Source organism: Cnephaeus nilssonii (genome assembly GCF_951640355.1).
Source record: "Cnephaeus nilssonii genome assembly, chromosome: 15".
In the NCBI taxonomy this organism is placed as follows: Eukaryota; Metazoa; Chordata; class Mammalia; order Chiroptera; family Vespertilionidae; genus Cnephaeus; species Cnephaeus nilssonii.
This window is the reverse complement of record NC_137086.1, coordinates 56,611,624-56,639,330: the sequence shown is the minus strand read 5'-3', so window position 1 is coordinate 56,639,330 and position 27,707 is coordinate 56,611,624. Positions and strand designations below refer to the sequence as shown.

At 43.6% G+C, this 27,707-nt stretch overlaps 1 protein-coding gene across 1 annotated transcript in view; it reads left to right on the top strand.

Annotated features, from left to right (window-relative positions):
* POLR1B (RNA polymerase I subunit B) overlaps nucleotides 1–27,395 on the top strand; it is a 29,056-nt gene extending 1,661 nt beyond the window's left edge. Inside the window, exons 3-15 of the mRNA XM_079791742.1 lie at nucleotides 68–214; nucleotides 1,419–1,551; nucleotides 2,282–2,418; nucleotides 3,390–3,613; nucleotides 4,343–4,514; nucleotides 5,756–5,927; nucleotides 6,694–6,975; nucleotides 8,601–8,734; nucleotides 13,729–13,899; nucleotides 14,973–15,129; nucleotides 20,895–21,091; nucleotides 21,548–21,801; nucleotides 24,591–27,395. Of these exons, the coding sequence (XP_079647868.1) occupies nucleotides 68–214; nucleotides 1,419–1,551; nucleotides 2,282–2,418; nucleotides 3,390–3,613; nucleotides 4,343–4,514; nucleotides 5,756–5,927; nucleotides 6,694–6,975; nucleotides 8,601–8,734; nucleotides 13,729–13,899; nucleotides 14,973–15,129; nucleotides 20,895–21,091; nucleotides 21,548–21,801; nucleotides 24,591–25,473 (3,063 nt within the window). The 3' untranslated portion in view covers nucleotides 25,474–27,395. The remainder of the gene's footprint in view (nucleotides 1–67; nucleotides 215–1,418; nucleotides 1,552–2,281; nucleotides 2,419–3,389; nucleotides 3,614–4,342; nucleotides 4,515–5,755; nucleotides 5,928–6,693; nucleotides 6,976–8,600; nucleotides 8,735–13,728; nucleotides 13,900–14,972; nucleotides 15,130–20,894; nucleotides 21,092–21,547; nucleotides 21,802–24,590) is intronic.
* Nucleotides 27,396–27,707: the final 312 nt, after the last annotated feature.

Here is a 27,707-nt window from a genome sequence, read left to right as displayed (position 1 = left end):
TAAAATACTAATTTGTTCTTGTAGATCCAGATACTTTGTTTATTTGTAACTAATTTTTTTCATGTAGGCCGATATCAGCTGGGCTGTAAATGGAATCTCTAAAGGAACCATTAAGCAGGTTCTTGGCTATGTTCCCATCATGGTGAAGTCCAAGCTTTGCAACTTATATAACCTTCCTCCAAAAGCCCTCATTGAGCACCATGAGGAACCAGAGGTAATTTCAGGGGTGCAGGGCACTGAATGGGCAGGTGACAATAGAAAGGGCCTGAGTTGGGAGTGAGAAGATATGAAGCTTGCCAGTGGGAGTCAGTGTTTCTTTCTCTGCCTCTCATTTTGGATAGATAACATGGAGCATTGATCTCTTGTCTGCCTACTGTGCATGGCTCATAATGAGTCTCAAGTGAAGCAATGTATGAAAAACTGGCTGTGCAATTAGAGGATATTATTATTATGGAGAAATAATTGGTAGGTTTTTCCGTAATTTTTCTGAATAGTATATATTTAGAAATATTTCTGTTTTTAAAGCCATCTTAAACCACAAAACTACTTTCTAAGATGTCTGCTTTACCGAACAGTATGATTCTGTGAGGATATGAAGTGCTTTATATGCTTTCCCTTTGGCATTTCTTTTTAGCTGTGTCAGGTGGCTTTGACGCATTGAGTTGAAGTAATCATGATTACAGACTGTCTGTAATAGAGATTGCTACCTGGTGGGATGAGGGTTTGGTGTCAGATCTGGGTTTGACATTCAGCTGTTGTACTTATCAGTTAATTGTATGGCTTTGGGAAGTTTAATCTCTCTGAACCTGTTTCCTCTGCTAAAAATGGGCACAATAGCTACCTTACCCATTGTTATGAGGATTAAATGTTAGGATAACATAGAGCACCTGGTATGATATGCCTGCTTCATAGTAGCTCTTTATTACAGAAATGTGATATTGACTGGAGCAATTAAAATAATTTTCCTATTAATTTTAATATCTGGTTTTAAGAGATTTCATATGGTCATCAGTTGTTTTTAACGTATTTGGGAAATCATACTTGTCTGGATCATGGAGGCAAAATGGTTGCTATTTTCATTTGCAGACTTTTCTTTGAAATAAGTTGTTTGTTTGATTAATGTCATTTGAAGACTGAGGTCATTTAGGGGGACAGAAAGGTAAATTAGATCAGACCTGTCTGGTAGAGAAAGTACCCTGACTTCCTTCCATACTTCCAGGTCCCTAAAAGTTTTTCATGTACTTGAGAAGACTTACACACTGACAGCTTCCCGGGATCCATGGCCCCCTTCACCTGCATGTTTCTCTCTTCTGCACTGTGAACAGGGTCTGCTAGGAGGTTGATTTTTGCAGTTAGTCAGTTTCATATTCATAGTTACTTATCTTTGTTTAACAAATTATAATTCACCTCTTTGGCAGGAAATGGGAGGATATTTCATAATCAATGGCATTGAAAAGGTCATCCGAATGTTGATTATGCCTCGGAGAAATTTCCCTATTGCAATGATAAGACCAAAATGGAAAGCTAGAGGGCCTGGCTACACTCAATATGGTAAGTTCTAGTGATTATTAGAATGTTCTCTTAGAAAAGTTTTAAGCCATTTTTTAAAAAAGTAGATGCGTCTAAATAGGGTCTTTGTCGTTTTTCTCTCATATGTATATATAATTTTGTTTTTCTGTTAAGCATTTCTGTATTAAGATTTCATAGTAGCAGACCTACTTTCTGATATCTTTCAAACTGAAAGAACGCGTGTATATATGTTAGTGCGGTGGTCGGCAAACTCATTAGTCAACAGAACCAAATACCAACAGGACGATTGAAATTTCTTTTGAGAGCCAAAGTTTTTAAACTTAAACTTCTTCCAACGCCACTTCTTCAAAATAGACTCGCCCAGGCCATGGTATTTTGTGGAAGAGCCACACTCAAGGGGCCAAAGAGTCGCATGTGGCTTGCGAGCCGCAGTTTGGCGACCACTGTGTTAATTAGTGCGTCTGAGGCTGGCGGCCGGCCTGACTTTGCCAGAGGTGGGTGTGGGCCCCAGAAGGTACCTTGGCACTCTCCTCAGGGTCTTGGGCTGGCAGCCACCTGGCCTTTGTTTGGGGGAGATTTTGCACCTTGGGGGAAATTTGACAAGGTCTAGAGACATTTTTGGTTGCCAGTCTCGGCTAAACTTAGTGATTTGGTTCTTAATTATATCTAAGAAGGTAAAAGTAATTCAGAATGAAGTGATTGAAGCAGTTATAGTGTTACTGAGTTTTGACTTTTTGTTCTGTTTCGACAGGAGTGTCCATGCACTGTGTGAGGGAAGAACACTCTGCTGTCAATATGAACCTTCACTACTTGGAAAATGGCACAGTTATGTTGAACTTTATTTACCAGAAAGAACTGTTTTTTCTTCCTTTGGGATTCGCACTTAAGGTGTGACTTGCTGAATATATTTCTTTTGTTATGAAGAGAGTGATTGGAAGCGTGTCTGATGCAGAATGAATAGGTTCTCCTTATCAGAGTTCATGCTGTACTAGTTACCTATTGCTCCATAACACATTACCTCGGAAGTCAGTGGCTTAAAACACATGAGTGAATGTTTCTCCCTCACAGGTTCTGTGGGCAGGTCTGGCCGGGGTCTCAGAGGTTGCAGAGCAATGTCGCAGGGGCTGCAGCTGTGCAGAAGGCTTGGCCAGGGCTGGAGGATCCCTTCCAAGGCGGTTCCTTCCGGGCTGGCAAGTCAGTGCAGGCTGTCGGCAGGAGGTCTCAGTTCCTCTCCAGTGGCCTCCGTAGGCTGCTTGGGGCAGCCGTCTTCCCCAGAGAGTTAGCCAGGGGGAGGGAGGGAGGGCGGCTGCAGTGCCCTTAGTAGCCTAGCCTTGAGAGTCGGGTGTCAACTTTTTCGCCATATTCTCTTGGTCCCACGGGCTCAGGTTTGGTGTGGGAGAGGTTATGCAAGCTTGTGAATTCCAGGAGGCGAGGATCATTGGGGCCATCTTGGTGCTGTCTTCCAAGCAATGCCCTTACGTTGGAGAATTCACTTCAGTTTAACAGTAGTGGAATGCTAGTTTTCTTGTGTAGTAAATAAAAAAGGAGACACTTGCCAAAACCGGTTTGGCTCAGTGGATAGAGCGTCGGTCTGCGGACTTAAGGGTCCCAGGTTTGATTCCGGTCAAGGGCATGTACCTTGGTTGCGGGCACATCCCCGGTGGGGGGTGTGCAGGAGGCGGCTGGTCGATGTTTCTCTCTCATCGATGTTTCTAGCTCTCTATCCGTCTCCCTTCCTATCTGTAAAAAATCAATAAAATATATTAAAAAAAATAAAAAAGGAGACACTTGTTACTGAATGAATTGGATGGCTTAGTTATTACTACCAATGACAAAGAAAAATCTCTTTTCTATTCTAGGCACTTGTCAGCTTTTCCGATTACCAGATTTTTCAGGAGCTCATCAAAGGAAAAGAGGACAACTCTTTCTTTAGGAACGCTGTTACTCAGATGTTAAGGATGGTGATGGAAGAAGGTTGTTGCACACAGAAGCAGGTCCTGAACTACCTAGGTGAACGCTTCAGAGTAAAGCTCAGTCTCCCTGACTGGTATTCAAATGAACAAGCGGCAGAGTTTCTGTTTAAGTATGCGTCCTTTTGCCTACACTGCTTACTGGGGGTTGGGGGTGTCGCTGGTTCTTTGTGTTGATGTAGTTGGGGCTGGTGAGTCATGCGGGTTGAGTTTTGGTCTGGCGAAGCGGGCTAGCTTTGTTTCTGTGGCCATCTTCACCTTTCTCTGGTTTTAGGCAGTATCGTTTTATTCTAATGTACTTTCTAACTTTTAGTTTGAAATAACTTCAAACTTCCAGAATTGCTGCAAAGATAGTACATTGGACACTCATGTTGACTGTTAACACTTTTACTGTATTTGCTTTACTTGTCTGCACATGGTAAATGTTTTCCTTTCTGACCATTTGAAAGCTGGAGGCATCATGTCCCTTTGTTTTCCCAAGACAAGGGCTCTGTCTTTTGTGACCTGCTGTAGGTTAACGTGGTCCAGTACACAACTGTGGGCCATGTTGAGTGCTTGAGTGGCCAGTGTAACTGAGAAACTGAATCCTGCATTTTATTCCATTTTAATTAATATTTAAAATAGTCCTCGTGGCTTGTCACTACCATGTTGGCCAACACCGCTGTAGACCTTGTTTGAGACTATATCCTGTTCTTTTGCTGATATTGCTGTAAGATAAAAAGGGATTTTCTGAATATGAGTAAGGACTTTTAAGGAAACATGAATTTGGGGCCTTGGTTAGTAGAATGGCAAGTAGTAGTAGCAGCTGAATCATTTTAAGCTTTATCTTTCTATTTTGACAGCCAGTGCATCTGTATCCACTTGAAATCTAATACTGAGAAGTTTTACATACTTTGTCTCATGACCCGGAAGCTGTTTGCTTTGGCCAAAGGAGAGTGCATGGAGGAGAATCCTGATAGTTTAGTGAATCAGGAAGTGCTCACACCCGGGCAGCTCTTCCTCATGTTTCTGAAGGTGGGTGCACATTGCTTTCACCCGTGCCCCATTGTACCTCTGTGGATGGAGGTGATGACACCCCAAGATGTTGCTTTGTGCATGTTCATAAGTTCTTGTTTTGGCAGTGTACATCATCTCTTTTTCTATTTGTTATTTGTTTGACTAGCAGAAAGGTACAGAATCAAACATCCTAGCTTGTACCAGGTTTAGAAATATCTGATATTTTCATGTAAGCTGAGTAAAGACAACATCAAATCTTGGTCAGACATTGATGATAAAGTGTAAGTGGCCTGTGTGCAAAGAGTGACGGTCAGCCCTCCTCTGCAGAGTTCCTGTTACAATTCACCTCCTCACTGAGGTTTACTTGTAAGCCCAGTATCAGTGTCCACAGCTTTCCTGGTCCTTTGCAGATGTGCTCGGAAGGGTAATAACTGGGGTGTCCTGATGCCCACGTTCCCAGCTGAGGTCTAGGAGGTGATGTTCTGCCTTGCTTCAGCTCATACTGTGAGCAAGAGTCTTTTTATTTAGTACCATATTTTTCATATTTTTGTGTTTTTGTTGTTTAAAAATGGCCCACAAGCATAGTGCTGAAGTGCTGTGTGAGGTTGCTGAGCACAAGAAGGCTTGGATGTGCCTTACGAGAACATACGAGCGTTAGATGAGCTTTGTCAGTCACGAGTGACAGTGCTGTTGGCTGTGAGGGCGATAGTAGTACATCAGCAACATAAACAAGGTATCTTTCAACAGAAACACACATAAAACCAGCTTATGTATTTGTCAGCTGGAGAGAATGATGTGACTTGAGCCTTGGATAGGAGCAATGGCTTAGTATCTGCTAATTCAGTGCTCACAGCAACATTAAAGAGCATAGTTACTGTCAGTAATGAGAGCTGTTTGTGTGGAGAGAGTGTTGGCATAGCACAGATCATATAATAAGTAAGTTGATGTGGTGGTATTTCATATTTTGAATATTATCCCTAAAATGATTTAATCTAATAGGTAACATAGTGGGATGAAAGATGGAGAAGACTAAAGTAAAAATCTCCTAATTCCTCATTTAGTCAATAATTCTTATTTAAATTCTTACTGAAAGATAAAAACTTTTGTTTCTGTCTGCTCTAGCCATGAAATTAGATTGGAAATTTTCAGCAGCCTAGAATTGCCCTGATAAAAATGAATGTCAGGCAGAAGTTTTCTGTTATTGGTAATTTCAATATAGCCTTCCAAGTAAACATGTAATTTAAATTTTTTCATTTCAGGAAAAAATGGAAGCGTGGTTAGTATCTGTTAAAATAGGTTTAGACAAGAAGGCTCAGAAGACCAATATGTCTATAAACAGTGAAAATTTGATGAAGATTTTAAGTCTCGGAATGGACCTTACAAAACCATTTGAGTATCTTCTTGCTACTGGGAATCTGCGTTCCAAAACAGGTGAAATTAAATAGATAGGCTTCGAAAAAATAGTCTTCATTTTAGTTGTGTTTTTCACATTATTTGCTTAATGGAGATTTATATCATTAAGAGAGGTTCTGTTTAAAAGCAAACTTTTCCCTTTCACTAAAGACATTTCACATTATAAGTTTTGACAAGTATCTTTCAGTCTGAAGGGCTTTCGACAAGGTGCTGAATGGTTTAAATATAATTCTGATGATCACATATTTCCTGTGCCTCCTATAAAACTAAAGACAGCTCAGAGTTTTGTCTAAACTAAAGATGTCTGAGGAAAGTCACATGGACAGTGGTCTGAGAGGGTTCTTGCATGGGCCCAGCCCTAAACCACTTGCATCAGAATGACCTAGAAAACTCAACTGTGGCAATTGGGGGCCCAGAAATCTGCATTTTTGAAATAGATGCTACTGCTGATACAGACTTTTTTAGAACTAACAACTGCTTGTATATTGATCAGCCTGTCTGATGAATCCCATTTAATTACTTGCTATTTTGTTTTCTATTTACGGTTTCCCCACAGTGAAGGATATGGAGGAGATAGGGAACCAGTCAAGGCTGATATAGTTTGTGAAATCTGGAGACTTATTACCTTTTGTAAAGAATTCTGCTCATCTAAGCTAGTGAACTTTTTAATCACCCACTCCAAGACTCATAGTGTGCTCTGAGGCTTTTCATCAGAGCCTCAAATAAAAATATACTTTTTTTTTTTAAGTTGAGCCCATTTTTGAATGACTTTTGTTTTATTAAGGTCTTGGCTTCCTGCAAAATTCTGGACTTTGTGTCGTGGCTGATAAGCTGAACTTCATCCGCTATCTCTCCCATTTCCGCTGTGTGCACAGAGGGGCTGACTTTGCCAAGATGAGGACCACCACAGTGCGCAGGCTGCTGCCCGAGTCGTGGGGTTTCCTTTGTCCCGTGCACACTCCTGATGGGGAGCCCTGCGGTCTGATGAACCACTTAACTGCCATATGTGAGGTGGTCACACAGTTTGTGTACACAGCATCTATTCCAGCTCTGCTTTGCAACCTGGGTACGTGACAGGGTAACATTCTCAGTGTGTGTGCGTTTTCACAGTTATGCTGCCTGGGGCGCTGAGCAGAGAATTCCTGCAGGAATTGATTTTACTCATCTGTGCAGGAGTTGGGCTGGTTTCAAACAGCATTTAATATGGGAAGTAACCTTTGGGTCATTCTCCCTGCACATGTTGGGTCGGCCACTGCTCTAAGGTGGAGCAGTGTCACTTTGCAGGAAGACAGTTAAAAAGGAGGTTGTCCACTCTGTTCCTGGGAGCCTGGTGGCTGCTGGAAGGCTGTCTTGTGTGCTGTTCTTTAGGTGTGGTGCTGGGTTTGAGTTTACCTTCACACATAATGATGCCCTTTGGGCATTCTTCATTCTTTTGGGATCTGGAGACAGAGTTTTCTGTGTCTTTGCTGTTGTGTGAGTGGGGTCTCCACAGGAATCCAGTTCATAGGATTCAGGTGGTAGGCATTCCAAAGCAACCAGAAAGGCATTGAGTCAGGAGCCAGGAAATTTCTGCCTAAAAGTATTCCTGCCAATTAGATCGTGGCCTTTCAGAAGGGAGTCCAACTAGTTCAGAATTACTCAAGATTCAGAGGTCATAATCAGTGTAAAGTGCAGGTCCTCTGTCCACGAGGAAAAAAATCATTTTGTTTGCCACCAGTGATTAACATGTCAGAGTGCAGGAAAAGGTAGAAAGGAGGAAGACCTGTGGAGAGTGTATCCCAAGCAGAAGAGATGGGAAGGGCTCTGGTTCTGGGGAAAATGCCTAACACCAAGCGGGTAACCTGTGAACTTGGTAAGACACTTGCTGTCTTCAGCAGGTGGATTATGGATTTGGAAGAGTATTCTTTTTTACTTAATTACAGTTGGTTCTTGATGTTTGTGGTATTCTGTTCCACAAAGTCACAACTAACTCCGTATTTAGGGAAGAGCCATTGCTCCCAGGGGCACCTCATTTAACGTTGTGATTCACTATCATCGAGGTCTCAGCCAGCAGTACTACGCTTTTCTACCACGCACTCCTCATGAGGCTTACACAGCCTGTGCTCAGCCACACTGGCCAGCTCTGTGTCCAGGGGCCAATTAAACAGTGAAACCACCAACAGAAGGCACAAGGATGCAGTGCGCGTGGCACTGAGCAGGCCCAGAGGACGCTTGTTGACAGTCTGAGCTGAGCCAGGAAGACAGGGTGACCATAGCTGGGAGTCTGTGCGCAGGTGCTGCAGATTTTTCACCGAGTAGCCCCAAAAGCGCCTTAAGTTGTAGATACAACTGGAGTTACAAATAATCTTAGCAAGTATGCAGATGTGCAGATAGGAATCTCTGAATAATGGCTATCAAGTGTAACTAGATTTTTGGGAAAGGTTATATTTACATGGCTCAGAAATGAAAATAGGAAAGGTGCACAGTGAAAGCCTCCTTGCACTCCTGTCCCTGCTGCTCTCCCACAGGCCAGGTCACTAGTTCTTGTGTGTCCTTGCTGAAATGATTTGGAAACTTAAATGAAAAACATTCTGGTTTAGAGACAAGATGACTACATATCTAAATGATGGTACAGCTGCAGATCTACCTGGAGGGAATTTCTAAGTTGGAAAAGCCATCCTGATGTGACAACCCTGTCTGTTCCTTCCCCAGGGGTTACGCCAGTTGATGGAACGCCTCACCGACCATACGCCGACTGCTACCCTGTCCTGCTGGACGGTGTCATGGTTGGCTGGGTGGATAAGGAGCTTGCTGCTAGTGTTGCAGCTTCTCTCCGGCATTTTAAGGTGACCGTGAGTCTCTGTGAATTGCTCTATCCCTGCATCTTGGGTTTCAGTCCTTTTCTAGTTGATGAGGTAGTCCCAGGCAGTCTAGAGTGTTCCTAGGCCTGGTGTCAGCAGCTCATTCTGAGAGTACCTGACATCCCCTGCTACTGACCTCCTTAGCCTCAGGGGTTGGGGTCAGTGATAGATATTTCACCCATACACCTTTTTTTTCTTTTCTTTTCTTTTTTTTAGTAGTTTCATTGATGCCCTAGTCTGCTAACCTAACAGATTTTAACTTTTCTTTGGAAATTCTAGTGGCATGTAGGGGACATCAAAATATGAACTTTATATTTCAGGTAATGTTAGAGATATGCAAGATATATAAGTCATATATATCCTGTTGCTGTCTGGGTCTTGAAAATATATTTTTTTAAAAATCAAGGAGAAGGACATTCTTTGGAATTTCCTCCTAACAAGAGCCTTGGCACAGAGAACTACCATATGCCCATTACCCAGATCCACCAATTATCATTTGTGTGCTCTATATAAATATACGTTTTTTTTTTTGTTTTTCTTCTGAACCATTTGCGGGTAGCATGCAGACATGTCTCCATTTCCATAAAAATTTCAGTGTGTTTTTTCTAACTTTTTCTCTTTCATAGCCACAGTACACTTACCAAATTCAGGGATGGTCAGTTTGCTAGAATCCACAGCTGACACTCAGATGACACCAGTTGCCTCAGTAATGGCCTTTATAGCTATTTTTTCTTCCTGATATGGAACCCACTCCAGAATCATGTGTTACATGTAGTTGTCATGTCTCTATTCTTTTTTATTCTGGAACAGTTCCTAGCCTTTTATGTCTTGACTTTTTTTTAAGTGTACAGGCCAGCAGTCAGAGAAAGACAGATATCACATGATATCATTTATATGTGGAATTTAATGAACAAAATAGGTCCAGAGGCATGGATGCATGGAACAGACTGAAGATCCGGGAGGGAAGGGGGGAACAGGAAGAGGTTAACCAAAGAACTTACATGCGTAGCCCATGGACACAGACAATAGTGTGATGATGGCCTGAAGTGGGGCCAATGTTGGGGGAAAGGAGGGGAGAATAAGGGACATCTGTAATACTGTCAACAATAAAAAACTTAAAAAAAAAAAAAGAGTAAAGGCCAGCTATTGTGTACACTGTCCCTTAATTATGGCCATGTGTCACTTCCTTGTGGCGAGATTCACAATACCATTTTCAGGAGGCATGTGATGTTGGCTTGTCCCGTGACCAGTGATGTTAATGTCAATCACTTCAAAGCTGTGTTTTTTAGGTTAATCTACTGTACTGTTACAAATTTTCTCTCATCGGTAATTTGTGGAGAAATACTTGGAAGCCCTTTTCTTTTCCTCATCAAATTTTACCCACAATATTATATTCTCTGCAGAATTATTACTATTCCATTGATGAGTCTTTGCTGTGTTAATTATTACTGTTATGGTTGCCAAGTGGTTGTTTTCTAACCCTATCATTTGTTCTGTTTGTTAGTTACCATTCTATAAGGGAGAGCTTTCCTTTCTCCTCCATTTATTTATTCATTTATGTACATACTCAGATTTATAGATACTTGTTTTATTTTGTGAGGATTCTGTTACTATTATTTATTTTTATGTTCATACTAGAGGCCCAGTGCACAGATTCATGCACCGGTGGGGTCCCTCAGCATGGCCTGGCCTGTGGGGATTGTGCCAAAACCAGCAGTCCAACATCCCTCAAGGGATGTAGTAGTGCGCAAAGCGGCTGGGGCCAGGCGCTGCACTGCTCCTGCTCATCCTGGCCCCGCTGCGCCTGCCGCCACTGCTACCACTCAGTAGTGCTGCCGCAGGGGCAGGAGAAGCTCATGCTGCCGCAACTGTGCTTGCCAGCGTGAGCCCAGCATCTGGCACCTGTTGGTCAGCTGAGTGGCACTCCCATTGTGGGAGCACACTGACCACCAGGGTGTAGCTCCTGTGTTGAGTGTCTGCCCCCTGGTGATCAGTGCGCATCATAGCGACTGGTCGTTTGGTCATTCGGTTGCTTACGCTTTTATATATAGACTAGAGGTCTGGTGCATGAAATTCGTGCACGGGGGCGGGAGGGTGTCAGCCCAGCCTGCAACCCTCTCCAATCTGGGACATCCCTCTCACAATCCAGGACTGCTGGCTCCCAACTGCTCGCCTGCCTGCCAGCCTGATCACCCTCTAACCACTCCCATGCCAGCCTGATTGATGTCTTAACTGCTCCCCTGCCAGCCTGTTTGCCCCCAACTTCCCTCCTCTGCTGGCCTGGTCACCCCCAACTGCCCTCCCCTGCAGGGTTGATCGCCTCCAACTGCCCTCCCTTGCAGGCCTGGTGCCTCCCAACTGCCCTTCCCTGCTGGCCATCTTGTGGTGGCCATCTTGTGTCCACATGGGGGCAGCTATATTGTGTGTTGGAGTGATGGTCAGTTTGCATATTACTCTTTTATTAGATAAGATAGAGGCCTGGTGCATAGGTGGTGGCCAGCTTGTTTGCCCTGGTGTCCCGGATCAGGGTGGGGGTTCTCTTGGGGCGTGGGGCAGCCTGAGCGAGGGGCCTGTGGTGGTTTGCAGGCCAGCCACGCCCCCTGGCAACCTGAGCGGAGGCCCTGGTATCTGGAATTTATTTACCTTCTACAATTGAAACTTTGTATCCTGGAGCGGAGCCGAGCCTCCTGCTCACTCCTTGGCCAGCAGCCATTTCTGTTTGGATTTGTTTACCTTCTATAATTGAAACTTTGTAATCTTGAGTGGAGGCTTAGGCTGGCCAGGGCAGGGGAAAGCTTGACTTCTTTTGTTACCAGGGAAACCCAAGCCTCCCTCCTACTTTCTCCGTGGCTGTAGCCATCTTGGTTGGGTTAATTTGCATACTTTGCTCTGATTGGCTTGTGGGCGTGGCTTGTGGGTGTAGCGGAGTTAGGGTCAATTTGCATATTACTCTTTTATTAGGTAGGATTGTATCAGGTTTGACCCCCTGGTCCCTGTAGAGTTGGTTTTGTTTTGTTTTTATAAATATACATAAAATTTAACCTTTTTCAGTGGCATTGAGTACATTCATGTTGTTGTGCAACCATCACCCTATCCATCTTCCAAACTTTTGCATGGTCCAAAACTGAAACTTTGTGCCCATTCAGCAATAACTTGCCATCTGCCCTTTCCCAGCTCCTGGTAACCACATAGACCACATTGTGTTTATCCATCATAAACACTTGGGTTGCTCCCACCTTTTGGCTGTTGTGAATCATGCTGCTATGAACATGAGTGTGCAAATTTCTGTTTGAATCTGCTTTCAATTCTTTTGAGTGTATACCTGGAAGTGGAATTGCTGGATCATATAGGATTCTGTGTTTAATTTTTGGCAGCTTTGAAAAAAATTGTAAGATTTTTTTCCCCTTTAGACAGATTAGGTGTATTGTATTAATTCATTCTCTAATAACGATCATTTTCTAATAATAGCAATGAATAATGAGTCTTAAATTCCTGGAATAAATCTCACTTGGTCATGTTGTGTTGATTTGGTTTTTTTTTAATCTTTATTGTTGAAAGCATTACATATGTCCCCCTTTTCCCCGCATTGATCCCTTCTAGCCTATCCCCATTCCCCCCAGGCACTCACCACCCTATAGTCTGTGTTATTTTCTCTATTTAAGAAGTATTGATACTTTCTTAAATGCCAATAATTTATTAAGATTCTTTAAATCAACATTTATAAAGAATGCTCTGGAGCAGTGTGGGAACATTGGGCCACCTGGTGGCAGGTCTGCAAGAATTCCCGTGAGATCATTTGGTATGGTACTTGCTTTGAGGGTGCTTTCTTGACATCTTTATTTCTTTGTGTTTTTTTTTTAATCACCTAAGGATATTTTTTCCATTGCTTTTCAGAGATTGGGAGGGAAGGTGGGAGGAGGAGAGAGAGAAACATGGATGTGAGAGATACATGGACTGGTTGCTTCCCACACATGCCCTGACCGGGGGCAGGGAGCAAAGCCGCAACCCAGGTACGTGCCCTTGATGTGGAATCAAACCCAGGGCCCTTTGGTGCTCAGGTCAACACTAACCACTGAGAAACACTGGTCAGGGCTTGACACCTTTATTTCTAATGTGGAAGTCAGTCTTTAAGCTTCCTAACTCTATTGAGGTTTCTTAACTTTGATTTATGAATTTAATTTGTTTTTGTTCATTCATTTTTTTATTGGTAATGTGTTTGTGAATCCCCACAAATTCTGATACTGGTACATAGGTCTTGTTATATTTTTTCAAATTTCCTGTAATTTTGGTTTGTACTTTTCCTTTCACCCAGGAGTTAATAAATAGAAGTTTGTTGTTGTTTTGTTTCTTAATTTCCAGGTAGAATAGCATTGCTATTAAATACATTTTAAAATAAAACCAGCCCTGGCCGGTTTGGCTCTGGTTGGGGTGTTGACACACAGACCGAGGGATTCATTTCTTGGTCAAAGTCTGGTGCCTCGGTTGCAGGTTTGGTCCCTGGTCCCAGTTGAGGTACATGCGGGAAGCAACTGGTCGATGTTTCTCTCTCCCCCTCCTCCCTCCCTTCTCCTCTCTCTAAAATCAATGGAAAAAATATCCTTGGGTGAGGATTAAAACAAAACAAATCCAGTACTCTATAATTTAGACATCAGAAAACAGAATTTTGTTTAGTATCTACATGCACATTCTTGAGTTACCTTTCCCACAGTCTCAGTCTTAATTCATTACCAGTTTGCCTGATAGTGAGGCTGAGTCCCCAAGAAAGCAGAGCTTTTGCCAACTCTGGGTGTGGGGTGAATGGTATTCTCTGAGAAGATGAGACTGGTAGGGCACTAAGTTACTTGTAGAGCGAATGTAAATTCTTAAGATACTGCTTTTCATATTTGACCTCCTTCCCCATTCTGTCTGCTTCCCGGGTGTCAAGATAGATGTAAAACATATTAGTTGTTCTGGTTTGAACTTCCTTTTTGTTGAAACAGGTGTTGAGAGAAAAAAGAATTCCTCCCTGGATGGAGGTGGCCCTTGTCCCCATGACAGGAAAACCAAGTCTGTACCCAGGACTGTTCCTTTTCACCACTCCTTGTAGGCTGGTGCGGCCTGTGCAAAACTTGGAATTAGGCAAAGAAGAGCTGATTGGAACTATGGAGCAGGTATGTAGACTGTGTGTTTTGGTAGGTATATGTGATTGTGTCATGTACAACTTCCACATATTTCACTGTTGATTATTTTTGTTGTTGTTAATACTCACCTGAGGCTATTTTTTCCATTGGTTTTTCGAGAGAGTTGAAGGGAAGAGGAGAGACGGAGAAACATTGATGTGAGAGACACATCTATTGGTTGCCTCACGCACGCGGCCTGACTGGGGCCTGGGATTGAGCCTGCAACCCAGGTACATGACCTTGACCAGAATCAAACCTGTGACCCTTCAGTCCACAGGCCTGTGCTCAACACTCTAACCAGTGAGCAAAACTGTCTAGGGCAACCATTGCTTTCTTTAAGTGTTATTGTTTAATAACAATTTGGCATTTGAAAGAAAGCCAGAACTACTTCTGCTTCCTCTGTGCCCAGCGGGAAGCAGTTTTCATGTGTCCCCTCACTCCACTCACACATTGAGCCTGAGAAGGTTGGTGTCTCGTTACCTGCATCCTGCATCCCAAGCTCCTTCGGATGCTGAGGCTGAACCATTCCCTTAGACTCACTCACAGTCTTTCCCCTACATCTTTGCAGTTGCAAAGCTATGTGCTTTGTACTACTTTAAAAATGTCTTTCTTTACCTAGCTGGTCTGGCTCCATGGATGGGGCACCAGCCCACGGACTGAAGGGTCCCCGGTTTGATTCTGGTCAAGGGCACATGCCTGGGTTTCAGGCTCAATCCCCAGTAGGGGGCGTGCAGGAGACAGCAGATCAATGATTCTCGCTCATCATTGATCTCTCTCTCTTCCTCTCTCCCTCCCTCCCTCCCTCCCTCCCTCTCTGAAATAAATAAAAGAAATATGTATTTAAAAAATAAAAGTTAAAAAATGTCTTTCTTCAAATGCCTCTACATAATTGGTCTAGGGTAGATTTATAATGAAGTTTGAAAGGCAAGTCGTAGTTCTGACTGAGGCTTCCTGTGGGTCCCTTCACTGTTCACTATACCAGGTGGGGAAGGTTCCTTTTTAAGTCTGTGAGTACTGAACTCAGAGAAAGAGTTAATGTGTTAGCATTCATCCTTCCTCTCCAGCTCTTCATGAATATTGCCATCTTTGAGGATGAGGTTTTTGCTGGAGTGACCACCCACCAGGAACTCTTCCCTCACAGCCTGCTGAGTGTGATCGCCAACTTTATCCCTTTCTCCGATCACAACCAGAGTCCAAGGAACATGTACCAGTGCCAGATGGGTAAGGTGGCATGGGGGTGTAGCAATCACACTTACAGAAGAGACATGTTTGTTACTTATTTTACTGTGAAATAATTTCAAACTCAGAAAAGATATTTTGGTCTGTTTGTACTGTTTTCCATTTGAAGGTAAGTTGCAGGCTTGATGCCCCTTTACCCCTAAATATTCCAGTGTCTATATCTAAATAAGGATGTTCACTTGTATAAACAAGGACAGTTAAAATCAGGAAATTTAACATTGGTATTATACTTAAAAAAATAAACATTCTTACTGATTTCAGAAGGAAGGGAGAGGGAGAGAGAGAAACATTGATAATAACAGAGAATCATTGATTGGTTGCTTCCTGCACACCCTGGGGATCGAGTCTGCAATCTGGGTATGTGCCTTTGACTGGAATTGAACACAGGATCCTTCAGTATGCAGGCCAACGTTGTATCCACTGAGCCAAACCATCTAGGGCTTATCATACTACTTTATGGATCTGATTCAGACTTTGACCAGTTGTACCAAAAATAGGGGCGTTTTGTTTGTTTTGTTTTTAATATATTTTTATAGATTTCAGAGAGGAAAGGAGAGGGAGAGAGATATAGAAACATTAATGATGAGAGAGTCATTTATCAGCTGCCTCCTGCATGCCTCCTACTGGGGATCAAGTCTGCAACCTGAGCATATGCCCTGACTGGGAGTCGAACTGTGACCTCCTGGTTTATAAGGCAACTAGAGGCCCGATGCACAAAGATTCGTGCAAGAATAGACCTTCCTTCCCCTGGCTGCCGGCACCACCTTCGCTCCGGCCAGAGCCATCTTCCACCTCTTGCCTTGTCGTGTCAATTTGCATATTTCCTCCTTATTGGCTGTGGGCGCTGCCATCTTTGTCATGGAATTATAGTCAATTTGCATATTCTGTCTTTATTAGATAGGATGCTCAACCTCTGAATCACACTGGCTGGCTATAAATAGGGTTTCTGGCAATTTTTTCTATGTAGCACCTAGTCCAAAGTCACACATTGTATTCCGTTGTCTTGTCTCTTTAGAACAAAACTTTAGTCTTTCTTTGTATTTCTTGTTATTGACACTGTTGAAGAAAAGGGTAATTTTGTAAAATGTTCAACCACTTGGGTTTGTCTGAGATCTTGAGATTCCATTTTTGACAACTACAGGCCGGCCACATCATTATCTCTCCAGTATGTTCATTCCTGCCTGATATTACCATACTATTTTGTAGTGCTTATTCAGACTTGACTAATTGTATCAAAAACATGGTTTCATTTTCCTGGAGTGTAATTTCCCTTAGGCTTGAAAACTTTCTTTAGCTTTGTCACTGTTGCCAGTTGCTGGCTACAAATTTTCTTAGTTTTTATTTCTTTGAAATATCTTTATTTCCTCTTCCCTTGAAGGAACTAGGTATACAATTCTGATTTAATAGGATTTTTTCTGGCACATGAAATACTGTTTGAGCTGTTGTACCCTTTTTTAATCCTCACAGAAGGATGTTTTTATATAGAGAGAAACATCAATAGGCAGCCTCCTGTATTCACCCTGACCAGAGATTAAACTCGCAACCTAGGTATGTGCTCTGGCAGGAATCAAACTTGAAACCTTTGGTGTATGGGACAATGCTCCAATCAACTGAGCTATCTGGCCAGGACTAGCTGTCTGCTCTTGTTCTCTCATTTCTAATTAGAAGTCGTCAGTTATAGGCTGTTTCCCTATTTTTAAGTTTTATTTTTCCTCTCTCCTTAAGACTTTCTCTTTATTTTTTGGTTTCTAGCAGAATGACTATGGTATGCCTACATATAGTAATGTTCCTTGTGTTTGTCTTGTTTTGCATTTGCTGGCCTTCTTAAATCTGTTTGTTTGTTTTAATGTTTTAAATTTGTCTCCTGAGATTTCAGTTATGCACCTTGTATATTAATTGCTGTCCCATCAACCATTTGTTCTTTTATCTTTTTCTCTTCACATTGAATAATTTTTATTGATCTATCATCAGATTCAGACTTTTTATTCTATTTCAGAGTTCAAAGTGCTAACCATTACACCATGGAACCACTGCATTATTTCAGATATTTCATTTTCTAGCCTAAAATTTCCATTTGTTTCTTTTTTATAGTTTTAATTTTCTCTGGAATTTCATCTTCATTGTGGGAACATATTTTCTTTTACATCTTTGAGCAGTTACACAACCAGTGTTTTAAAATCATTTTCTGTTAATTCCAATGTCTGGGTCATCTCAGGATGTTTCCATTCACTGCACTTTTTTCTTGAGTATGGGTAATGATTCCCTGTATCTTTTATAACTAGTACTATTGGATCATATCATGGACATTGTGAACGAATATGTTTTGAAGACCATGGATTCTGTTATGTTTCTTTGAAGAGGATTGGTTTTTAGATTTAACTGGTAGATAACTTAGATGAACACAGCAGCTAAAGTCACTTTTGAGGGCTGCTTGAAAATGTTCCGTGCATGTGTAACTCAGGACTCCACCAAAGATCTGGGATTGGTTCATACGCAGAATTTAAGGCTTTACCATTGTGGTTCTCTCCTTTCTGAAATCCTCCCCTCACCTCCCACCCCCAGTTTTTAGTTGCTGTAGTGCTGTGAACTCTATGTTTCTTGGTTCTTAAAGCCAGTCAGACTATGGGTTTCTCTCTAAGTTTTAGCCACTAACACTAGGCCATTAGGCAAACAAAAACAAACCACAGAACAAAACATGACCTGGAAATTCAAACATTGCAGTTTCTTTAGCCCGAATATAAATTCCTCTCTCGTTTCTGACTGATTTTGGTTACTTTACAATACTTTCAGGTGGTGTGTATATTTGTTTGTGGTTACTTTTTTTTTTCTTTTTCTGGGTCTTATGTGCTGAGGGTGGTTGTGAAGAAGGAACCCTCTACAACTAGAAGCTGGAAGTCCCGTTTTTTATATTTTAAAGAATTCCACTATGTATGTATATTTATTTTAGTTTTTACAATCATTTTGGTTGAGCCTTGGCTGGTGTGGCTTAGTTGGTTGAGTGTCATCCCATGAACCCAAAGATTGCCAGTTCAATTCCCGGTCAGGTCACATGCCCAGGTTGTGGGCTCAATCCACAGTAGGTGGTGTGCAAGAGGCAGCCGATAGATGTTTTCCTCTCACGTCAATGTTTCTCTCCCTCCCTGTACCTTCCTCTCTAAAGTTCAATTTAAAAATCTTTTTTAAAAAAAGTCATTTGTGTTGAATTGATTCTCTGTACTGTGAAGTGGTATAAAGAAGACTCTTACCTACCCCCTTTATGCCAGTACCCAGAATTAACAAATAGTGACATTTTGCTTTGTGTGTAAGAAAGCAATTAGAGCCCTAGCCAGTTTGGCTCAGTGTATAGAGTGTCAGCCTATGGACTGAAGGGTCCCGGGTTGCATTCCGGTCAAGGGCACATGCCTGGGTTACAGATTCGATCCCCATTGTGGGGCATGCAGGAGGCAGCAAGTCAATGATATTTCTCTCATCATTGATGTTTCTATCTCTCTCCCTCTCCTTTCCTCTCAAATCAATAAAAATATATATTAAAAGTTATTAGATAATAGTTACTTTCCCCTTATACCCGTACTCTTCCCCAATAACATCTGCCTTTTATTATATATTAGGTGCCTGGTGCACGAAATTCATGCACATTAAAAGGGAATTAATTAGAGGAAATATTTTAATATTGCTATTTGCCCTTTCTCTATAGTAGAAGTGTCAGAGATGAAAGAAAGTTAGTAAAATGTATATGAAAATCTCCCTCCAGTCAGAGTCTGGGGCACGTAGCGGGACCCAGAGTCAGGTCCCCGCCCACCTGCATGCATGCCTCGAAATCGCACGAGACCAAGACCCGGCAGGCCCCATCCCTGTCAAGCTCTGCAGGGCTGGGGGGCGCAGCCTCAGGTCCCCCATCAAGCCCCGCCAAGTGGGTGAGGGGGCGCAGCCTCAGGTCCCCCGGCCCCAGTGCGAGGGCGCAGGATGGAAGGACCATTTGTATATTAGCTCTTTATTATATAGGATGTGCCCATAAACTAGATATAGAATTGTTTGGGGTGTGTTATATAGATAATACATAAATGATATCATAGTAAATGAGTTTCTGTCCTTTTTCCCTCTTAGCATTGTTTTCATGGTCTGGTTGTGATACATGCAGGTCCATTCATCTTCACACTGTAAGCATAACCACCATGACTGACTTGTTCATTCCTCTATGGTGAATATTTACTAGGTGTACTGGTTAATAAGGCAGATTTTTTTCAATAGATGGAGTTACACATATGTTGATATATATGCGATTTGGTATGTATGCTATTTTGTTGTATTGACAACAAGCTTTAAAACTTCATATGTCAAATTTGCTGAAGGTGTTAACATCATAGATATTTTTACACTTAAAAGTGTCGAATTTTGTGCCAAAAAAAGAGCATATGCAGGAAGTTATTATTCATTATTTTGAAGAAAAGTGCTGCTGAATATTTCGGGAAGCTTATGGTGAACATACTCCATCTTGTGAACGCTGGTTTAAACACTAAAAGTGATCATTTTTATGTGAGAGACAAAGAATGTCCAGGTCAAACGAAAAAGTTTGAAGACCAACAATTATAAGTATTATTGGATGAAGATGCGTGTCAAACTCAAAAACAACTTGCAGAAAGATTAAAAGTTGCTCAGCAAACAATTTCTGATCGTTTACAAGCAATGGGAAAGATTTTAAAGGAAGGAAAATGGGTGCCACATCAACTGAATGAAAGACAAATGGAAAACCGAAAAGTCATCAGTAAGAAGTTGCTTCAATGGCATGAAAGAGTCTTTTTTGCATCAAATTGTGACGAGATGAAAAGTGAATTTATTTTGAGAATCCCAAACGCACAAAATCATGGGTTGATCTCGGTCAGTGGTCAGCAAACTCATTAGTCAACAGAGCCAAATATCAACAGTACAACAATTGAAATTTCTTTTGAGAGCCAAATTTTTTAAACTTAAACTTCTTCTAACACCACTTCTTCAAAATAGACTCACCCAGGCCGTGGTATTTTGTGGAAGAGCCACACTCAAGGGGCCAAAGATCTGCATGTGGCTCGCGAGCCGCAGTTTGCCGACCACAGATCTAGGTCAACCATCAACATCGACTGCAAGGACAAATCGCTTTGGAAAGAAGACAATGCTCTGCATTTGGTGGGATCAGGAAGATGTGGTGTATTATGAGCTTCTGAAACCAGGTGAAACCATTAATACTGATGGCTACCAATAATAAATAATCAATTTGAACCATTCTTTGATTGTGAAATGACCAGAATGTTCCAGAAGACATGGCAAAGTAATTTTTCTTCATGATGACGCACCATCACACACTTCAGAATCAGTTAAAGACACATTAAAAGATCTTGCCTGGGAAGTATTAACCCACCCACTGTATTCACCAGACCTTGCTTCTTCAGATTACCACTTGTTCCAATCGATGGCACAGGCACTTTCTGAGCGGCACTTAAAAACACGAAGTGGAAAATTGGGTTTCTGAATGGTTTGCCTCAAAACAAGAAAAATTCTATTGGGACAAATTACCTAAAGATGGGGAAATGTGTAGCTAGCGATGGACATTACTTGAATAAAGCACTTTTGATGTTTCTCTTGAAAATATTGTGTTTTCTTTGATTACAAAATCCGCATTATTAACTGGTACACCTAGTAGTTGTTCCCAGTTTTAAATATCATCTTTATAATCAAGGGAAAAACAAAAGGCTAAGGTGTTTTTCCCTTTGTAGGTAAACAAACTATGGGCTTCCCACTTCTCACTTATCAAGACCGATCCGATAATAAGCTATATCGTCTTCAGACCCCACAAAGCCCTTTAGTGAGGCCGTGCATGTATGATCACTATGACATGGACAACTATCCAATTGGGACCAATGCCATCGTTGCTGTTATTTCTTACACTGGCTACGATATGGAAGATGCCATGGTAAGTTTTACCAAGAGTAGTTCATTCTTCTAATATTTAATTTTAATATTTAACTTTACTGTGAGGTCACTGTGTCCTCCAGTGCCTCATATTTGGTGAGTGAGTGTTGTGTTAAATGGTCAGTCCCTACTCTGAGTGAAAAGTGGTAACCTTGAGGGTTATGAACTAAATATTCAGATATGCATATTTCATGCATATTGCCTGTATAGTTGAGTGAATGTAAAGTAGTGTTGGATATTTCTACCTTGTGTGTTTGTGCATGATTGGGTTTTGGACTATTTAATTATAAATTAAGTGCCTGGGTTTTAGTAGTTAGTAGTTAAGTGTAGGTGACTGAGAAAATGTGGATAGTTTTTCAATCAAATGCCAGGTAATCTAAACCAAGTATAATTATGACCAATTTTATTTTGAAAAATCCTCATTTTTCTTCACTCCCTTGATCCTTTGTCTTCATAGATTGTGAATAAGGCTTCTTGGGAACGAGGTTTTGCCCATGGAAGTGTCTACAAGTCTGAGTTCATAGATCTCTCTGAAAAAATTAAACAAGGAGATGATAGTCTGGTGTTTGGCGTCAAACCTGGTGACCCACGGACTGTGCAGAAGTTAGATGAGGATGGATTGCCGTTTATTGGAGCACAGCTACAGTATGGAGATCCCTATTATAGCTATGTAAACCTCAACACTGGTGAGAGCTCTGTGATGTTCTACAAGTAAGTTGCAGTGCCAAGTGCTAATTTTAAAGGACATTCTTAGTGAATTGCTGGGGGCTGTTGAAAGTAATCTTTTAACAGGAGAATTTTTGGAGAAAATAGAAGTGGTAGTTATTGACTCAGTCGTTAACTGAATTGGCATTTACAAAATGAGACAAAGTTTGCTGTTATACTGCCTTTGCTTTTCTACTTGTCAGTCTCATAAACGATGAGAGTTCTCCTGGCTTATTTTAAAAGTATATTATTCAGACTTGTTCATCTCTCTCATGCATGTTAGGAATATTTCCCAGCTAAAATTTTATTATTATACCTCCTGTTAAAAATAAATTTTTAGCTTATTTTACATCTGTAAGAGTGGATGCAATAGTAGGTCTTCATAATCTATAATAATAAAAGCATAATATGCAAATCGACCAAACAGCCAAACAGCAGAACAATGGTCTGGACAACCTTCTGAACGAAGCCACAGCTGCGAAGGCCGAGGCAGCCTCCCGGGCTGTGAGGGCCTACTCTTGCACAAATTTCGTGCAAGAATGGGCCTTCCTTCCCCTGGCTGCCAGCCCCGCCTTCGCTCTGGCCAGAGCCGCCTTTCCGCCTTTCCACACCGCCTAGAGGCCGGAGCGGCTGAGGTGGTGCGAAACACCTGCATTGTCGCCATGGTGGTGAGGCAAGCGTTCCACACTGCCCCCAGCTACTTGGCATCTATGTATGCAAATTAGCCCTCCATCTTTGTTGGGTTAATTTGCATACTCGCTCCTGATTGGCTGGTGGACGTCACGAAGGTGCAATTAGCATGTTACTCTTTCATTAGGTAGATAAACCTAAGCGATTTAACGACTGGTCGCTATGACACGTACTGACCACCAGGGGGCAGATGCTCAACGCAGGAGCTGCCCCCTGGTGATCAGTGCACTCCCACTCAGCTGACCAACCTGTCCCCGTGACCCACCAGGCCAGCAGCAGCCACTCATTCCCTAGTAGTCCTGCAGGTCTGATCTCTGGAGAATGGGCCAGGCACCAATGGACTGGCACCGCTGGCATGATCCCAACAGTGCCACAGGCCTCCTGGAAATCAGCCTTGGGCACCATGGCTACTTCCCCTCCCTAGATGCTCCACAAGGAAGAAATGATATAAAAGGGGCCGCCAGGTTACTCCCGACAGCTGGCGTGAATGTCAGTGGGATGGATCCTGGGCCGGCAAGGGTGTCCCACCGCCTGCCCAGAGGGCTGATCATGTCTCAGCTGCCCCACCCCACCGCACTCCCCTCGGGACAGGTGCCAGCTGCAGGGCTTACTGCAGCGCCAGCCTCTCCCGATTGGGACTGACTGGGTGTGAGCCCGCGGCAGGCGCAGCAGGGTCAGGATGAGTGGGAGTCAGGCAGGAGTGGCAAGCAGCATTGGACTACTGGTTTTAGCCCGATCCCTGCAGGCCACCCCAAGGGACCCCACCTGTGCACGAATTCATGTACCAGCCCTCTGGTAGTTTTATAATAGTTATTCAGAGGAACAGAGTTCTGTAGTTAATATAACCAGCAGCCCTATTCATAGATACTTTTTCAGGGAAAAGAAAGGTAAGACTGTTTTTTGAATACTTTATAAGGCAGTAATCCTACCTAATAATAGACAAATATGCAAATTGACCATACCTCCGACACACCCACAAGCCATGCCCACAATCCAATCAGAGCGAGCATGCAAATTAACCCAAATCAAGATGGCTACAGCCACAGAGAGCAAGGTTTCCTAGGTAACAGAGGAAGCCAAGCTTTCCGCCTGCCCTTGCCAGGCCTAAGCCTTCATTCAAGCTACAAAGTTTCAATTATACAAGGTAAACAAATTCAAACAAATGGCGGCAGAATGGAGCTTGAGAGAGCAGGCCAGGGTTGCCGCCGGCAATAGGGGAAGCAAAGCTTTCCGCACACCCTGGCCGGGCCCACCCGCTTAAGGCAACAAAGTTTCAATTATAACCCCAACACAAATGGCTGCCGGCCTAGGAGGGAGCCCCAGGCTTGGCTCTGCTCCAGGCTACAAAGTTTCAATTGTAGAAGGAAAATAAATTCCAGATACCAGGGCCTCTGCTCGGGTTGCCAGGGGGCGTGGCCGGCCTGCAAATCACCACAGGTCCCTCGCTCAGGCCGCCCCACGCCCCAAGGGAACCCCCACCTGATCCGGGACGCCCTTCAGGGCAAACCAGCTGGCCCCCACCCCTGTACCAGGCCATTATCCTATCTAATAAAAGAGTAATATACAGATTGATCATCACTGCAACACACAATATAGCTGCCTCCATGTGGTCAAAGATCCTGCCCCCATGTGGACACAAGATGGCCAGCAGGAGAGGGCAGTTGGGAGGCACCCAGCCTGCAAGGGAGGGCAGTTGAGAAGGACCAGGCCTGCAAGGAAGGGCAGTTGGAGGTGATCAACCCTTCAGGAGAGGGCAGTTAGGGTTGACCAGGCCGGCAGAGGAGGGAAGTTGGGGGCAAACAGGCTGGCTGCAGAGTGGTTAGGGGGTGATCAGGCTGGCAGGCAGAAGCGGTTAGGGGCAATCAGGAAGGCAGGCAGGCAAGCAGTTGGGAGCCAGCAGTCCTGGATTGTGAGAGGGATGTCCGACTGCAGTCGGACATCCCTTGAGGGGTCCCATATTGGAGAGGGTATAGGCTGGGCTGAGAGACAACCCCCCTTCGTGCACGAATTTCGTGCACCGGGCCTCTAGTTATATATAAAACTTACATACCTCTGTAGGGTTAAAAGAAATAGTTTGACCTTATGTGTGGTTTAATTTTTCCTAGGAGTAAAGAAAATTGTATTGTGGACAACATCAAAGTGTGTAGTAATGACACTGGAAGTGGAAAATTCAAGTGTGTTTGTATCACGATGAGAATCCCTCGGAACCCAACCATTGGAGACAAGTTTGCCAGCCGGCATGGGCAGAAGGGCATCCTGAGCAGGCTGTGGCCAACCGAGGACATGCCCTTTACCGAAAGTGGGATGGTCCCAGACATTCTGTTCAACCCTCATGGGTTCCCATCCCGAATGACTATTGGTATGTTAATTGAGAGTATGGCAGGCAAGTCTGCAGCTCTGCATGGTCTCTGCCATGATGCCACACCCTTCACCTTTTCAGAGGAGAACTCGGCCTTGGAATACTTTGGTGAGATGTTGAAGGCTGCTGGCTACAACTTCTATGGCACTGAGAGGCTGTACAGTGGCATCAGTGGGATAGAACTGGAAGCAGATATTTTCATAGGCGTGGTTTATTACCAGCGGTTACGCCACATGGTCTCAGACAAATTCCAGGTCAGAACCACAGGAGCCAGAGACAGAGTCACTAACCAGCCCATTGGGGGCAGAAATGTCCAGGGTGGGATCCGTTTTGGGGAAATGGAGAGGGATGCTCTTTTAGCTCATGGAACTTCTTTTCTCCTGCATGACCGGCTCTTTAACTGTTCTGACCGGTCGGTAGCCCACGTGTGTGTCAAGTGTGGCAGTCTGCTCTCTCCGCTGTTGGAGAAGCCACCCCCTTCGTGGTCAGCCATGCGCAACAGAAAGTACAACTGTGCTGTGTGTAATCGCAGTGACACTGTCGACACTGTTTCTGTGCCTTACGTTTTTCGGTATTTTGTAGCTGAGCTGGCAGCTATGAACATCAAAGTAAAACTGGATGTCATTTAATTGATGTGGCCTTTTGGGTTAGGCGATCTATCAGATTAAAACAAAATGTAACTTCAGTAAAGATGTTACCTTGAAATTTTTTTCAAGGTTGTTCCAGCCCTCAACTAAGACCTGGCAACTAAGAAATCAAGGTTCTGAGTCTTTCTGGTATAACCATTGAAATTGATTTTCACTGTATTTGTTCAAAAATTTCACATTGTTCAAAAAAAATGATACATTGATGAATAAGATATACAGGGAAGTTCCCAGCCCCAGGGTCTTAGTATGCTGCTCTCAGTAGGTGGTGACTATCACTCATTGTTCCTCTAGAGCAGGGGTGGGGAACCTTTTCTCTGCCAAGGGCCATGTGGATATTTATAACATAATTTGCAGGCCATACAAAATTATCAACTTAAAAATTAGCCTGCTATATTTGGTCAAACATTTAATTAACTCACCCCTAATGCCTTAGGAGGGCCAGACCAAACGATTTCGAGGGCCTTATATGGCCTGAGGGCCCAATGTTCCCCACCCCCGCTCTAGAGCAGCAGTTGCCAACCGGTGGTCCGCGGACCACGGACCACTGGTGGTTCATGAGGTCTGAAAGGTTGGTAACCGCTGCTCTAGAGCATTGTCCATCTAGAGTCCAAACACGATGCAGGCCATATGTGTGATTTTGTATTTTCTAATACCCATGTTAAAGTGAAAAAAGGTAGAAATATTTTTTAACAGCTTCATTAAAATATAATTATACAAAACCCAGGTTGCAGGTTTTATCCTCAGTTAGGGTGTGTGCAGGAGGCAACTGATTGATGTTTCTCTCCCTCTCTAAAATAAAAAATCATACGTAAAGAAACAAACACTGCACATCTTTATTGTATATAGTTCACCATCCGGGGTAACAAACATCACCTCTAAAAGCTTCCTGTGCCCCTTTGGGTTGTTTTTATTTATTACCAGAGGCCCAGGGCACAACGTTCGTGCATGGATGGGAAGGGATCACAGCCACCGCCACACACATACCCGTTCCCCAGCCCAGCCCAGGGCCCAAAGGCCCCGGTGGGGTCAGGAGAGGAGGCCATAGTCGCTGGGCCAGAAGGAACGGATGCCGTCGGCGCCCCACCATCACTGTCTGCACCACCCCATGGTTCCCCTCCTTCTTCCTTCACTGCCGTGCTGCCACCCCAGCAGGTGGGCAGCCCGGCAGCCCCCAGGAAAGGGAGAGAACGGGAGATAAACCCTTGTGTTGAGGGCTGACTTTCAATAGATGGGAGTGAGGGAGCTGCTCTGCTATGTACGAAACCCCAACCCAGAAGCAGTTCCTCTACGAATGGTTTAGCACCAGGGGCTGATGGGGGCCAGCCATGGGAAGGGACCATGGGCAGTTGGCTGGCCAAGGGAGGTTGGCTGTGGGAGCGCACTGACCACCAGGGGGCAGACGCTAAACACAAAAGCTGCCCGCAGGCCCCAGGCCAGCCAAGGCAGATGCCAGTAGGCACCGGGCGCCCCCCCCACCCCAGCCGCCGCTCCCCCTCCTTCCATCACCCCCCTGGTCACCCCACAGAGAGGGCTGGCCAGCGAAAGGGCCGTGGCGGGGGCAGGACCCACGAGCGGGCAGTGCGAGGCCAGCCAAGGCAGGTTCCAGTAGGGGTCCCCCGATCGCGATGCTGGTCGCCCCACAGATCGCCGGCGAGGCCTAGGGACCCTACCCATGCATGAATTTCGTGCATCAGGCCTCTAGTATTATATAAATAGAAGCACAGTTTGTGACCTTCTGAGATGGGCGTTTTCCACTCAATGTAATTGCCTTAAGATGCATTGAAGCTGTTGCATGTATCAGTCGTTCATTCCTTTTTGCTGCTATGTGGCTATGCCAGTGTGTTCAACCAGTTACCGGTAGGAGCACATTTGGTTGTTGCCAGTTTTTGGTGTTTACAAATAAAGCTGCTCTGAAACTCGTACAGTTTTTGTGTGAACATACATTTCATTTATCTGGGACAAATGTCTAAGAATGAAATTGCCATGAAATGGTGGTGTGTTGTCTTAGAAGAAACTGCCAAACTGTTTTCCAAAGTGGCCGGACCATTTTACATTCCCATCAGCAATGAAGGAGATCGATAGTTCCTTCCACATCCTAATAGGCACTTGATAGTGCACCTGTGTTTTATTAGGCTGTTCTGACAGGTGTGAGTAATGTCTCCCTGGGGTTTTAATTCACATGTCTCTGATGGTTGACGATGTTTAACATCTTTTCA